Here is a 14,434-nt window from a genome sequence, read left to right as displayed (position 1 = left end):
CGGGGTGGGGGTGTCCGGCGGGAGAAGCCTCTGGGCCCCGGCCGGTCCCTCTGTCCCCCCCGGGCGCCGGGAGCCGCTGGCCAGCCCGGGGCTCACCGACTGCGGTTCCTGCTCCTCCCGCTGCCCGGCGCTAATGCCCCCCGCGATTCCCGGTGATGCTCCCCCCGCGGGGCCGAGGCTCCCGGTGCTCCCCATCGCCGGTGACTGCCGGTGCCTGCCGGTGCCCGGGGCCGGCCGCTCGCTGACGGTCCCGCCCCCGCCGTCCCCTTCCGGGCCCGCCCCGGTTGTGGCTCCGCCGGCGCCATCGCGGTGCTCCGTGCCGGGGCCCTCCCGCCAGCGGCCCCGGGCAGAGATGCAGCGGGTGAGGCCGAGCGGGGACCCCCGGGAGCCGCCGGGCCGGGCCGGGCCGGGGCGGGGGCTGGGGCCGGGCGGGGGGAGGTCCCGGTCCCGGTCCCCAGCCCGGTTCGGCAGCAACTCCCCCGGGACCCCGCGGGTCTGTGGCTCGGCCGTGGCTCTTGTTTCCCGTGTGCGGGGTCCCGGGCAGCCCCCGGGGCCGGCGGGACGGGGCGTGTGTGTGTGCGTGTGCCCCGACCGCTGTGTCAGCACGGGGACCCCGGGGCCGCGGCGTCTCCCCCATCCCCCCGGGTCGGGAAGAGGGACCGTCCCTGCTCCCGGCGGGTGCTGAGCGGAGCCCCCCAGGCGCCGGGCTGGATGCGGCCCCGGCCCTCTGGTCGTGGAGGGTCCGTGGGTGCCGGGGCAGCCGGAGCCGCGGGTCCAGCCGAGCAGGCAGCCCGGGGAGCCCTGCTGCTCCCGGGACAGTCGGGGGGTCACCGCGGCCCCGGCCTCCTGCCCTGATTGCCCGGGGACAGGGCAGCCCAAGGACGGGGACGTTCTGGGGACTGTGGCATGCCACAGCTCCGTGCGTCCCCTGGGAGAAGGGGGTGACCGTGGTGTTGCTGCTGGTTCCGTGGGTCCTCTCAGCCCCGACTCTGTTTTTCAGGGTGCGGTGACGTTTGAAGACGTGGCCATCTACTTCTCCCCCGAGGAGTGGGCAGAGCTGGCGGCATGGCAGCGGGAGCTCTACCAAGAGGTGATGCTGGACAACTATGACCTGGTTGCCAGCCTGGGTAAGGACGCGTCCCTGGGGAGCCTGGGCACGGAGCCGGCAGCGCTGCGGGGCTGGGAACACGTCCGGAGGCTCAGCTGGGGGTCCGCAGCTCGAGCCCCTCCGGCTGGCTGCACGCGGGCAGAGCCCGACCTGCCGTCTCTCCACGCAGAGCGGGGCTGCAGCGTGCCCGCTGCCCACCCCGGGCTCGCCGAGTCCATCCCCGGTGTGTGAGGAATAACGGCTCCAGGTACCCCGGCCCCGTTGCTCCCCACCCCGGCGTGTCCTGGTTCGCTCCCATGACCGGGGTTGGCGCCGGCAGCTCCTGAGGGCCCTGGACACGGCAGCTCCCGCAGCCGGCATCCCCCGGGCACTGCCCCGCGGCCCCCGGTGACGCTCTTCGGGTGGCTCAGGGGGTGCTGAGATTTCTCTCTCCTGCACAGGCCCCGAGTCCAAGCTCATCTGCAAAATGGAGCCTGGGGAGGAGTCGCGCGGGGGGGCCCCCTGTGGCAGGGGGGACGACAGAGCTCTCGACGCCTCTGGCACCTGTGAGTGACCACGGGGATGCCCCGCGTGGCTGCGGGCGCCGGGCTGGGAAATCGGTGCCAATTTAGTAAGTTAGAGACAGAAGCCCCAAGTGCGGCTCGAGCGTGGCCCGCCCCAGGCGAGCTCCTGTCTGACACCCTCACCGCCTTGGTTTGGGTGTCCCACCTCGGCCCCCCAGGCCCGCTTGTCCCGTGGGTGTTGCAGGGGTGAGGGGAGGCTGCGGCAGGTGGAGGGGCCGGTGCCGCGGGCGTGGGGACTGTCGCGGGTCTGTGGTGGGGGTGTCCCCGTGCCGGGTCACATCCTGCCGTGACTGCACCCCTGTTCCCCTCAGCTGCCTGGGACGGGACGGCCAGCGAGGACCTGTCTGAGGATGACGACGGGGGACGCTGGGTCCCGTGCGCATCACCGGCCGGGGCGGCAGAGGATTTGGGGTACCCCGTGCTCTGCTCTGGCTGGTGCGATGCGGAGCCGGGGGCCTGGGCTGGGGACACCCCCCGGGAGCTCCCGGGGTGGCAGCGGGGGGAGCGGCCGCTGGAGGAGCCCATGGCAGGGGGCAGGGGGCTCCTCATCTGCGGCGCCTGTGGGCAGACCTTCGAGGACGAGGCCGGGCTGAGCGCGCACCAGGGCAAGCACCTGCGCCCGGCGCCCTCCTACCAGTGCGGTGCCTGCGGCAAGGCTTTCCACCACCGCCGCAACCTCCTGACGCACAAGAAGCACCGGGGCCGGCGCCGGCACGCCTGCACAGAGTGCAGCAGGACCTTCTGCTTGAAAGGGGACCTGCTGCGGCACCGGGCGAGCCACGGCGGCGAGGGCGGCTACACCTGCCCGCTCTGCGGGGACAGCTTCCGCCACAAGCGCGACCTGCAGGTGCACCGCAAGGAGCACGCCGGTGCCGCGCGCCGCCAGTGCCCCGAGTGCGAGAAGCACTTTGAGGACGAGGCCAGCCTGAGCCGGCACCGGGCCACTCACTGCGAGGAGAGACCCTTCCTCTGTGGGCGCTGCGACCGCAGCTTCAGCTGGAAGGAGAGCCTGATCATCCACCAGCGCAGCCACGCGCAGGAGCGCTCCCACAAGTGCCCCGACTGCGGCCGCAGCTTCAGCCGCAGCGGGAACCTGCTGGTGCACCAGCGCGTGCACACGGGCGAGCGGCCCTTCGCCTGCCCCCAGTGCGACAAGTCCTTCTGCAACAAGGCCAACCTCATCACGCACAAGAAACTCCACCGGCGCTACAAGACCTTCGCCTGCTCCCAGTGCCGGCTGGGCTTCAGCTCCAAGAGCAAACTGCTGCTGCACCAGCGGGCGCACGCAGAGGGGGACAGGGGGACCCTCGGGACAGGGGACAACCCGGCGGGCTGCCAGCAGTAGCTGCGGTGGCTCTGGAGCATGGGAGGGGGCTGATCCCCGTGTGGAGGGGCCCGGAGGGCTGCAGTGGGGCAGGGAGTGGCCTCATCCTGCCCCACGGGACATGACTCCCCGGGCGCTGGTGCGCACCCAGGACCTGAGAGCCCTGTGCTCCACACCCCTTCGGACCTCAAAAAATCCCTTCAGGGCACTTCTCCGTTGTCCCAGTCCCACCAGTGCCCTGCCCCTGCGTGGGGGCTGTCACCTTGTCGTCTGTATTTAAAGCCAGAACAGAGCGATGCGAGCGTGGGGTCTGGTCTCTTGCAGCGGAGCAGAAAGGCCTCATCCTGTGCGGGGGATGCAGCCCAGGGGCCGGAGCCTTTCCCCCAGCCAGCTTTTGGCCCTTGGTCATCCCCCCCGTGGGGTGCTGGGTGGCTCTGGGGGATGCACAGCACCCAGGACCCCCACCCCAACCCACTCCCCTGGGTATGGCCGGCTCTGTTGGGCACTGGCCAGGCGAAGTCGGGGTGCTGTGGGGCGGCCGTCCCTTCCCCATCCCCTTTCCCCTGGCCATCCATGCCCTTTGCCCAGCTCAGCCAGGCACGGTGCTGCGGGGAGCTGTGAGCCTGACCCAGGACCATGGGGTGTGCGGAGCTGGGGGAATGTGGGGTGCAGAGCCCGGTAAGCCAGGACCCCGGGGCTCAGAGCCGGGGTGTGGAGCGTGGCCGTGTGTCTGGCCAGCGGGACCCCCGGTCTGCCTGCGTGCATTCCCCACCCCACAGGGCACTGGGGATCCGTGGGCTGCCCGGGGCTTGTGTCTGCGATCCCTCCCTGCCGGGTCTCGGAGGGACGGGGCAGCCCCCGCGAGATCCCTGCGGGGACACGTCTGTCCCTGTACAGATGTCCCCAGGCACAGCCACGTCTGCGCGTGGGGGTTGTTTCTGCCCGCAGCAGGCCGTGGCCGTTGGGCAGCCGGGGTGGGAGCGGGGAAGGTGCCGTGGGGCTGCGAGCGGGACCCTCGGGCCCCTGCGGGACTGGGGCACCCTGCCTCGGGCTGGGGCACTGCTGGAGCCCGGTGCTGGGGCTCGCCCCCGGTGAGGCTAACCACGGTCTGCAGTGCACGAGGCCGCCGTGTCCTTGCACAGCCCTGGCACCGTTCCCGGGCGTGCAGCTCGCTGTGTCCCTGCCACCCTGCGGCACCCACACCCAGCCCTTCACTGGAGGCTGCTCCCAGTGCCAGGGGACTTCACGTGGGGCCGCAGGAGGGATCCCCAAATGCTGGGGTAGGTCACGCTGCAGAGACCCTGTTCAGGCGATGGCACGCTGTCACTGGAGTTAGCAGAGTCGGGGGACGGCTTGGGACGGACGGACGGACGGACAGACGGACAGACAGCCTTCCCCAGGCCTCGGGGTCTGCTGCCCCTCAAGGGGCTGGTCCCTGGTGGGAGCTGGGAAGGGACGCAGCCCCCCATGGGACGCCCACCCCCAGAGCTGCCTCTCCAGGAGCAGGCGCAGGTCCTGGGGGAATCCCGCTGCCCTGGGCACGGAGCCGCTGAGGAAGGGCTGGTCTGTGAGGAAGCGCTGGAGGGGCTGGACCCGGCACGATGAGGAGGAGGCGAGACCCAACAGGTCTCTCGTGGGTGTCATGGGCGGCAGGAGCCGGTGTGAGTCAGGGCTGGTGCAGGCAGCAGCAGGATCCGGGCAGCCGGCGGGCAGCAGCGGCTGCGAAGCTTCTGCGATAAGCTGGGTGTCAGCGGGTGCTGCGGTGCTGGTGAAGGCAGAGAGCGTGCCCTGAGGTGGCCGTGGCTCTGCAGGAGAGGTATTCCTTCCCATGCAGGGAGCCCAAATGCTGCCCCCACCTCTCCATGTGCACGTCCACCCTCTGCACCCCGTGCAGCAGCACCTCACGCCCGGGGATGCGCAGGATCGCTGCGCTGCTGCTGCTGAGGCCAAGGACGGCCGTGGAGCCGCAGAGCCTGTGCAGCGTGCCGGGGAGACGCAGCAGCCTCCAGCGGGGAAAGGCCATCTCTCCTCGGCCCCAGTGTGGGTCTCGAAGGCAAACACCGCGATGAACGTGCAGCCCGGGAGGGATTGCCCGTGCCGGGGCTCCCGTGGGTTCGTGTGGCTGTGTGCTGCTGCCTGTGGGTGCCGTTCCGACGCAGCGTCCCTGGGGAGGCGACGCTCTCGCCCAGCGTGGTGCTGCACGGCTCGTCGCGGCTGGGACAGGGCAGTAGGGTGCCGTCCCGGCAGGGGAGACGCAACCCTTCGCCTGGAGGTGCTCAGGGCCCCGTTCGGTGGGCGCTGCTCCCCTCCTCTGATTGAAGAGCCTTTGGGGGACACCAAAGCCAGAGCTGCAGCTGCACATCGAGGGGCTGTGGGCACCCATGGCCGAGCCATCTGCTTCCCTGCACGGGGCTTTGCCGCTCTCACGCTCTGCTGAGAGGTTCTGAGTCATGTCAAATCTCAGACGAAGGATGTATAAATCACCCCATTAATCGAATGGCTGAGCAGAGCCTCAGGAGCGGCAGTGCTCCCGGCAGCACCGGGCGGGTGGGTGCCTGCTCCCTGCAATGCTGCCCTGCGTGGTGTCCGTCTCCGAGGAGGACCCTCGCTCCCTCTCTGCCAGCCACTGCCGGCTCACATTGCCTGCCCGTTCATGCCCAACCTCACCAGATGACACCAGAACTTTCTTTTTTGCTGGCGGTGGAATCACTATCGCAGAATCAATCACAGAAACAGCAAACCCAGCAGTAAGCTCTCCCAGGGGCTGTGGAGGCTGTGAGCACCCTTCTCCACGGCGCTGCCGGGAGAGGAGCACCCTGCCTGTCGGTGCTGCTCCCAGCCACGCGCCCCGGCCCCAACACACGGCGCGGTGGCAGGACCAGCGCTCACTGCTCAGCTCCCACCAGGAGCAGACGGGATCTCAACCTTCCCCCCGGCACCGCTGGGGGCTGCCGGGCCCTGGCTGGGGACAGGCACGAGCCTGTAGCTGCCGCCAGCATGGGCTGCTCACCCGGGTGACCCCCTCGATGTACCGGCCGGTCGATCCCCCTTGGCCATCCCATTTCCAGCCCCGCCGCCCCGAAGCCGCTCGCCCTCGGCACTCGGTTCCAGGTTCCGACACCTCTCTGCAGCACAGGTCCTGGGTCCCTCTCGCCGCCCCCTTGGCGCTGGGTTCCCCGCGCTGCGCTGTGCTGGGGAGGGCGGCCCCGTCCCTACAGCCCGTGTCCGAACTGGAGGAGCAGAGAAGCCAAGAAGAGCGGCAGGAGCCATTGTTTACCGGGAGCAAGCAGGGAGAGAGGAGGAGGAGGAGGATGCTGGGCTGCGCCCTGGAGAGCCGGACTGTGGGGCTGGCGCCGGTGGGAGCAGAAGGGATGGTGTGCCAGCGCTGCCCTGGGCGGCAGTCGTGGTGCAGCGCGGTGATGCATGGCAGCATGGAGCTGCGCCAGAGCTGGCAAGGAGCCGGCACACCCCGTGCTGTGCCAGGCATGGCCCCAGCCCTGCTTTTATGAGATCCAGAGCCCACAAAACCTGGCTCGCTGGCAGGGCGACTTGTTAAGTGTGTGCTTTTAAATGCTCAGACCTCGTGGGAGGTGAAGGTTCCGCCACATTTGGCATTGCAGCGTCGACAGGATGGGCATTCTCTGCCTCAGGTCCTGCTCCTCTCTGCAGCGGCGGGGGCCATTCCCCCTCTGCGATCCCATCCCGTCTTCCCTCCCCTGGCTGCTCCCTGTCCCCTCCTCGGTCTCTGCGGTGTTGCAGATGGAGTCATGCGCTTCACTCGTAAGAGAGAAGCAACAATATACTCTATTCTTATAAAAGAGTGGATTAACAAAGTTCAGTGGTAAATGCGGCAGTGGTTTAAGGAGATTCGATGGCAAGGGACACTGGATTATTCACTGCACAGAGGACAGGGTCAGACGAAGCTGTCAGGAGACCCTCCCGTGGAGTCAGCAGTTCACAAGGACCCCCTTGCTTTCTGAACTCTGTCTCAGAGAGGAGCCTGAGTGTGGCTGGATCCAGTCCTAGTCCCAGACTTGGCCAATGGTTTATGTCCAAAGGATTATGTACACGTGATCAATCCTCTATATCACTTAGCTAAGTTTTCAAAGTTCAGCATGCTGAGAGTCACTCGCTGAGGATCTGTTGGGGCCAGGAATCTCTCAGCCTCAAGGACTAACCCTGAGGTGTCCCTGCCCAAGGGGCGATCCCGGCGTGCAGCCCGCTGCCAGGCAGGAGAGCTCAGCGGGCCCTGGGCTGGCCACCAGCTCCAGTGACACCATTGACTTACAGCCGTGTTTGTGTACCAGCAAGGTGTCTGGGTCACTGTTCCCGACAGCCCTTGGGTGCTGTGTTGCCATCCGTCCCCAAAGCCCACTGTAAGCTGGATGCAGCCATCACGACCCCACTGGTGGTCATGGCTGAAGGTGGGGGGGCTGCGTGGCCACACGTTGCTCTCGGCTGGCAGCGTGCCACCTCCCCGCTGCTGATCCTGGCATTGTCCTCCGCTTGCGCCAGCACCCCAGCTGCTCCGGGGGCCACCCTGGCTCCAGCACCAAGCCAAGGGGTGCAGCGGGTGGTGGGGTGGTGGGAGGGGATTGAGGGGCTCGGGGTGTCAGGTGCAGGGCCCTTTGCCTGCTCCGGGCCGGCCCCCACTTCTCCAAGTGCCACATCCTGCACTCCTGCCCGCCCGCTCACCCGCCCCAGTCGAAGCCCCCTGCCCTCCAGCCCCCTGCCCCTGTCGAGGCTGTCCCAAGCCCTGCTCTTGGGTGGATGACAAGCAGGCGGCACATCCCCCTTGTCCCATCGCGCTGTGGATCTCTCTGTCATCACTGGCACCCAGACCCGGCACCCTGGGACTCAATGCCCTGGACCCCTTCCCAGCAGCTCCGACACTGAACAATGCGGCTTCCCTGCTGACCTCCCCAATTTACTCCATCACACCCACATCCCCATGTCCCCGCATCCCCATGTCCCCACATCCCTGTGTCCCCTCGTCCTGCTGCAATTCATCACCCACTGGCTCCCCTGTGAGCTGACGTGCGTTTAGCGTTACAATAACTTATTGCACACAACTGTATCATGGTCCTGGTATCACACCCTGCTCTCGGCGGGACTGCCTGCTCCGGGGTGTACCGGGCTGCATGTCCTCCTGCCGATGGCTGCCTCAACCCAGGCCAGCACCGTCCTTGGGGTGGGGAGGTGTGGGGGCACCTTGGGCTGTGGCTGGGCTGGTGCCCTGGGCTGGGCTCACTGTCTGTGTCTACTCTGGCCTGGGGGACATGGGGGCATCCTGGCCTGGGGGAGGCCAGAGCATCCCGTCCCAGGGACACTGGAGCACCCTGGGGGACACTGGATCATCCCACCCTGGTGACACTGGATCATCCTGTCCCAGGGATCATCCCAGTCCAGAGGTGACCAGAGCATACTGGCCTGGGGGACACTGGATCATCCCAGTCCTGGGAACCCTGCACCCTGGCCCGGGGGACACCGGATCATCCTATCCTGGGGATACCAGTGCACCCTGGCCCTGGTGATGCTGGAGCATCCTGTCCTGGGGACACCGGAGTATCCTGGTCCGAGGGACACTGGAGCATCCTGGTCCAGAGGTGAGCAGAGCATCCCGTCCCACGGACACCAGATCATCCCGTCCTGGTGACACCAGAGCACCGCGTCCCGGTGACACCAGATCATCCCGTCCCGGTGACACCGGATCATCCCGTCCCGGGGACCCCGAGCAGCCCGGCCCCGGTGACACCAGATCATCCCGTCCCGGGGACACCAGATCATCCCGTCCTGGTGACACCAGAGCACCGTGTCCCAGGGACACCAGATCATCCCGTCCCGGGGACACCGGATCATCCCGTCCCGGGGACACCAGAGCATCCCGTCCCAGGGACACCAGAGCATCCCGGCCCCGGTGACACCAGAGCATCCCGGCCCCGGTGACATCGGAGCATCCCGGCCCCGGTGACACCAGATCATCCCGTCCCGGTGACACCGGAGCACCCCGTCCCGGTGACACCGGATCATCCCGTCCCGGGGACCCCGAGCAGCCCGGGGGCAGCGGCGGCAGGGCCGGGGGCGGGGGCCGGACTACAGCTCCCGGCAGGCAGCGGGGGGAGCCCTTTGTCTGCCTCGCCCCGTGCGCCGCCCGCCCCGGTGCGCTCCTGCGGTCGGCGGCCATCGGCGGCGGTCCCCGCGTGCCGCCCCTCCGAGCGCCGCCGGTGAGAGCGGGGGCACCGGGACGGGCGGGGGGGGGACACCGGGAGCGGGGGGGGGGGGCCACGGGGGGGGGCACCGGGACGGGCGGGGGGGCGGCGCGAGGGGACAGCCCGAGGGGGACACCGGGAGCGGGGGGGGGGGACGACACCGGGAGGGGAAGCTTCGCCTTTCCTGCCGCGGTCCCTGCCCGCCCTGGCACCCGTCCTGTGCCGCCCTGCACCGTGCAGCCGCCGCGATGTCCTCAGCCCTGCTGCCTGCGGCCGCTTCCCGGGGCAGCCGTGGGGTGAAGGGGGTCTGGGGAAGGGACGGGGGGGATCGGCACAGCCCGGCGTGCCGGAGCGGGGAGCCCGGCCGGAGGTCGGCGTCCTCCGGAGCAGCCGTGTGTCTGCGGGCGCTGCCCGGGCCCGGGCCCGGCTGAAGGAGACTTTTCCGTCCCTGGGGCAGGTTCTTCTGGAGGGAGCCCGGGACCCCCGACGATGGAGCGAGAGGAGGAGCCGTTTGGGGGGGACCCCCGGGACACGAGGCTGCGGGGGATGCCCGACGCCTGCGGCACAGGTGAGGCTGCCGAAAGCTGCCGCGGGTCCCGTGGGGACCCGGCTGGCCCGGCACCGCAGGGATGTCGCAGCCCCCCCAGCCGGGGCCTGTGGCCCCCCAACCGGGGCTGAGCTGCCGCATCCGGCGGAGCCAGGCAGGGTGCTGGCGTGGGGGATGCTGTGCGTGGTGCCGGACGCCGGGATGGTTTCGGTTGGGTGAGGGTCCTCGTCGGGCAGCAGGGAGGGGCGGGCAGTCGCTGCCCACGGCTGGGGGGGGCCCATGGCTTGATCCCCTGGTTTCCCCCCTAGTACCCACGGGGGAGGTTCGGTGCCCCCGTGCCCGGTGCAGGGCTGCGGAGGGAGCATGGAGCCCGCGGCCGCACCGTTCACAGCCGCGGTGCGATGCCGGGCTGCCCACGCTGCCCAGGAACCCGAGAGCAGCTTTGTCTTCCCCAGGAAAGGGCTGGGCTGGCGTGAAGCGTGAGATCGTGGTGAAGACGGAGCCGGAGGATGAGTCCTACATCGGGTGTCCCCGGGGCCTGGGTGTCCCCGGCATCCCCGGCCACCCCAGCGCCGGTGAGGCAGCGCAGAGCGGGCGGCTGGGGGAGGGCTGGGAGCTGGGCGAGACCCGCAGCCCCCCGGGATCGAGTCCCCTGTCCCGTGCAGGCTGCTGCGGGTGCCGTCCCGTACCGAATGCTGTGGGTGCCGTCCGCGTGGGGACGTGGGAAGGGCCGTTGCCCCCCGGGGAGCTTTGCCGGGGCAGTGCAGGCCCGGTGCCGTTTGGTACCTGGGAATTCCGTTCCGGAGGGAACCGGGATACGTGTGTTGTATTTTCCGGCAAACCCGACCGTTTGCCGACTCCGGGCGTTTCGGATCCCCGGGGTCCCGTGGCTGGGGCACCCCCGTGTGTCCCTGGGGACGGGGTATCCCAGCACTGGCAGATGCCCGGCGGCTGCAGGGAGCTCCCGGCAACCCGGGATTAAGGAGCAGCGAGCCGGAGCCGGCGCCGGCACGGGCAGAGCGTGGTGACGTCCCTGAGCGCTCGGTCAGTGCCCAAGCCGGACGCGCGGGCTGTGCCTTTCCTCCCGCAGGCGTCAAACTGGAGGCGGTTGTCAAAAGCGAGCCCGAGGACGAGGTGTCCGGCGGTTACCGCCCCGGTTCCCAGGAGGGGGACGCACCCCCCCGGCCCGCTGCCTGTGAGTGGGGCTGGGGGCCCCGGGGGGGCCGGGAGGGGAGGGGGGGGCAGCCGGGGCGTGCGGGCGCTCTGCAGGCCGCCGGCGGTGCGGGGGCCCCGTGCAGGATGGGGGGTGCCGCGGGCCGGGTGGGAGACGAGCTGGGCAGAGGGCACCCGGCCGGGCACGGGGCGGGGAGGAGCCGCCCCTCGGGATCTGGTGCTGCCGGCTCTGCCTGCTGCCGGTGCTGCCTGCCGGGGCGGCCGGAGGCGGCTGTGCCGTGCCACTCGGGGATGGTGACACCGTGCCGTGCCACCTGGGGATGGTGACACCGTGCCATGCCACCCGGGGATGGTGACATTCTGTCCTGTGCCACCGGGGGATGGTGACACCGTGCCATGCCACCCGGGGATGGTGACACTCTGTCCTGTGCCACCCGGGGATGGTGACACTCCGCGGGAGTCCCACGAGAGCCCAGCCCTGCCCTCCCTGCCGGCGGTGCTGCCAGCCGGGGCCCAAAGCCCATCCGCAGCTCCTGTGGCCCTGCCTGCGCCCGCCGTAGCACCGCGCTCTCCGCGTGCAGGCGATGCCAAGCCCGAGATCATCGTGAAGGTGGAGCCGGAGGAGGAGTCGTACATCGGGTGCCCCTCGGGTCGGGATGACTCCGGAGCTCCCGGCCATCGCGGTGGCGCAGGTGAGCACCCAGGTGAGCACCGGGGCGGCTCCGGGGGGTCCGGCGGGATGGGGGAGACGTGGGGACGAGTGCCCCGGCTCGCTGGGTGCGGAGCAAGGGAAGGCTCCTTGCCGGACATGCGGCGTGTCGGAGCAGGTCAGCCTGCCGAGAGCCCGGGGATCTGGCCCCACGTACCCGCAACGGGCCGGGTCCTGCAGAAGTCGATCTGACAGCGCCGTCCGGGTGGTGGGCTTGGCTGAAATGTCCTTACGGCTCCCGAGGGAGCGCTGGAGGGGGCGGTCAGGGGGGTGGTGGCTGCTGGTGGGCTTGGGGGAGGATTTTGGCAGCCGAGGGAAGCCAAAAGCTTCAACCGGAGCCGGTACACGGGGCTCTGGTCCCATTCCAGACCCCAGCTCGGGGGCTCCGGAGGTGCCTCCTGTCCCAGGACAGGGACGCTCAGGCTCAAGCTGCGGGGGGATCTCCACAGTTTGGGCATGGGAGGAGAGGTTTCACGTGGCACCTTTGGGTGCGCTGGGACCCGGTGGTGGGTCCAAGGGCAGTGTGGGACCCGGCTGGGTGCCGAGGACAGGGCGGCTTCGTCCAGCTCTCCCATCACCCAGAGGTGCTCGGACACATGAACCCAGCGCCGGAGCCGGGACCCCGCAGCTCCCAGCCCACCTCGCCCCAGTGCCAGGGTGGGGGTGAGGTGCCAGTGCCCCGGTGCCAGGGGAGCGGGTCGGAGGTCCGCAGCACCATGCCCGTGTTGATGGGCGCAGCTCTGCGTGAGCCCAGCACATGTGCACGCGTGTTGGAGACGTCCCGAGAGGGGAGCGGGGCTGCGGGGGGCTGACTGCGGCTGCGGGGGTCTCCTGGGAGGGCTCTGGAGATGCGGCAGGTAACTGCGGGGCTCCCGTTGGCAGATGGTGATGGTGAGTGGCATCCCAAGGAGGAGCCGGAGGAGGTGAAACCAGAGGTGGCTGAGCTGGAGAAGAGCCTGGGGGCTGCCTTGGGGGGCTCCCTCGGGCCTCAGCCCTGTGTCAGCCAGTGGACAGTGCAGCAGACACAGGGCACTGTCGCCGAGCTACGGCGCAGCCCAGTGGTGCCCCAGGGGCCACGGGCCCCTCCTGAGCCCCGGGGTCTCTGTCTGGAGAAGGGACCAGCTCCGGTGGTGCCGGTGAACGGTGTTGGGCAGAAACCCCCCTCTGCCTGCGAGGCGGGCAGTGCCATGGCCCCCGGTGCTGAGCTGGCACCGCGTCCCCGCAGCCATGCCGCCGAGCGTCCCTTTGCCTGCAGCGAGTGTGGGAAGAGCTTCCAGCACCGAGGGAACCTGATCACCCACCTGCGGGTGCACACGGGGGAAAAGCCCTTCGCATGCACCGTCTGCGGCAAGAGCTTCAGCCAGAAGGGCGACCTGATGCGGCACCAGCGCATCCACACGGGTGAGAAGCCATTTGAGTGCACCGTCTGCGGCAAGAGCTTCTGCTCCAAGCAGACCTTCATCCTGCACCAGCGCATCCACACTGGCGAGAAGCCCTTCTCCTGCACCGAGTGCGGCAAGAGCTTCAACCGCAAGGCCAACTTCATCACCCACCAGAAGATCCACCGCGGCGAGCGCCCCTTCATCTGTGCCGAGTGTGGCAAGGGCTTTTGCGCCAAGAAGACCTTCATCCTCCACCAGAAGATCCACATCGGTGACCGGCCCTTCGGCTGCTCCGAGTGCGGCAAGAGCTTCAGCCGCAATGGTGACCTGACGCGGCACCAGCGCATCCACACCGGTGAGCGCCCCTTCGCCTGCACCGACTGTGGCAAGTGCTTCAGCCACAATGGCGAGCTGATCAAGCACCAGCGCATCCACACTGGCGAGAAGCCCTTCACCTGCACCGAGTGTGGCAAGAGCTTCAACCGCAAGGGCACACTCATCACCCACCAGCGCATCCACACTGGCGAGCGCCCCTTCATCTGCCCCGAGTGCGGCAAGACCTTCAACCTGAAGACCACGCTGATGAAGCACAAGCGCATCCACACGGGCGAGCGTCCCTTCACCTGCCTGGAGTGCGGGAAGAGCTTCAAGTACAAGGGCAACCTGCGGACCCACCACCTCACCCACACGGTGGAGCGGGTTTATCCCTGCACTGAGTGCGGCAAGATCTTCAGCCACAAGAAGGAGCTGACGGTGCACCAGGGCGTGCACACGGAGGAGAGGATCCTCTCCTGCTACCAGGAGGGAGAGTCCTTCAACCCCTTCCTCCCCATGCACCCGCTCCTCATGTCCTGCACCCAGCTCCCGGTGCCACTGGAAGCCTTGGCCAAGTATAAGTAGGAGAGCTGGTGGCAGCAGGGAGAGCCCAGTGTCCTGCCTGTGGCACGTCCTTGCAGCTGAAGCGGCGAGAGGAACGAGACCATCGTTACAACCTTAGACCTGCTGCGGGGCTGGTGGCGGATCGGGGCCAGTGGTTGTTGGGCACCACGGTGGAGCCCCGGGACCCTGGGGAGGAGGTGGCAGCCGGGGTGGGAGCAGGGATGCTGCCAGACTGCGGCAGCACTGGAGAATCCGCCCCGCTCTGGCTGGGGCCAGTGGCACCTCGCGAGGACACACGGTTGGGCTGGGACCCAGAAAAAAAATAACAGAGAGGAAAATAAAACCCAAGAAAGACAACTGATGCAAATGAGAATAATTGCTCACCAGCAACCAACAGATGCCCAGCCAGTCCTGACCAGTTGCCCCCCACCCTCCCCAGCAGTTTTATTGCTAAGCATGACGTCATACGGTCTGGAATATCCCCGTGGTCAGTTGGGGTCAGCTGTCCCCACTGCGGTCTCCCCCATCTCCTCGTGCCCC

General features: G+C 68.9%; 1 protein-coding gene across 3 annotated transcripts; it reads left to right on the top strand.

The window, feature by feature from the left end:
* The first annotated feature begins 285 nt into the window (after nucleotides 1-285).
* LOC129203623 (gastrula zinc finger protein XlCGF26.1-like) lies at nucleotides 286-14,251 on the top strand. 3 transcript variants are annotated; one of them, XM_054818406.1, is made up of 6 exons: nucleotides 9,010-9,219; nucleotides 9,662-9,772; nucleotides 10,207-10,326; nucleotides 10,842-10,946; nucleotides 11,506-11,616; nucleotides 12,516-14,251. In XM_054818406.1, the coding sequence occupies exons 2-6, from the start codon at nucleotides 9,694-9,696 to the stop codon at nucleotides 13,913-13,915; spliced, it is 1,815 nt and encodes a 604-aa protein (XP_054674381.1). In that variant the 5' UTR covers nucleotides 9,010-9,219; nucleotides 9,662-9,693; the 3' UTR covers nucleotides 13,916-14,251. The 3 variants fall into 3 exon arrangements, with proteins under 3 accessions (XP_054674382.1, XP_054674381.1, XP_054674380.1); XM_054818405.1 differs by having other exon boundaries at nucleotides 11,506-11,628; XM_054818407.1 differs by lacking the exons at nucleotides 9,010-9,219; nucleotides 9,662-9,772; nucleotides 10,207-10,326; nucleotides 10,842-10,946; nucleotides 11,506-11,616 and adding exons at nucleotides 286-361; nucleotides 1,001-1,127; nucleotides 1,549-1,653; nucleotides 1,983-2,952 and having other exon boundaries at nucleotides 12,859-14,237.
* The last annotated feature ends 183 nt before the right edge of the window (nucleotides 14,252-14,434 follow it).

Source organism: Grus americana, chromosome 2 (genome assembly GCF_028858705.1).
Source record: "Grus americana isolate bGruAme1 chromosome 2, bGruAme1.mat, whole genome shotgun sequence".
NCBI classification, from domain to species: domain Eukaryota; kingdom Metazoa; phylum Chordata; class Aves; order Gruiformes; family Gruidae; genus Grus; species Grus americana.
The sequence above is the reverse complement of the archived record's forward strand: the minus strand, read 5'-3'. Positions and strand labels throughout refer to the sequence as shown.

Excerpts from the sequence above, each read along its gene's own strand:
- LOC129203623 (XM_054818407.1), top strand. Across the intron at positions 1,128-1,548 it reads TGACCTGGTTGCCAGCCTGG|GCCCCGAGTCCAAGCTCATC; the intron begins GTAAGGACGCGT and ends TCTCCTGCACAG. Across the intron at positions 2,953-12,858 it reads CTGCTGCTGCACCAGCGGGC|CCATGCCGCCGAGCGTCCCT; the intron begins GCACGCAGAGGG and ends GCGTCCCCGCAG.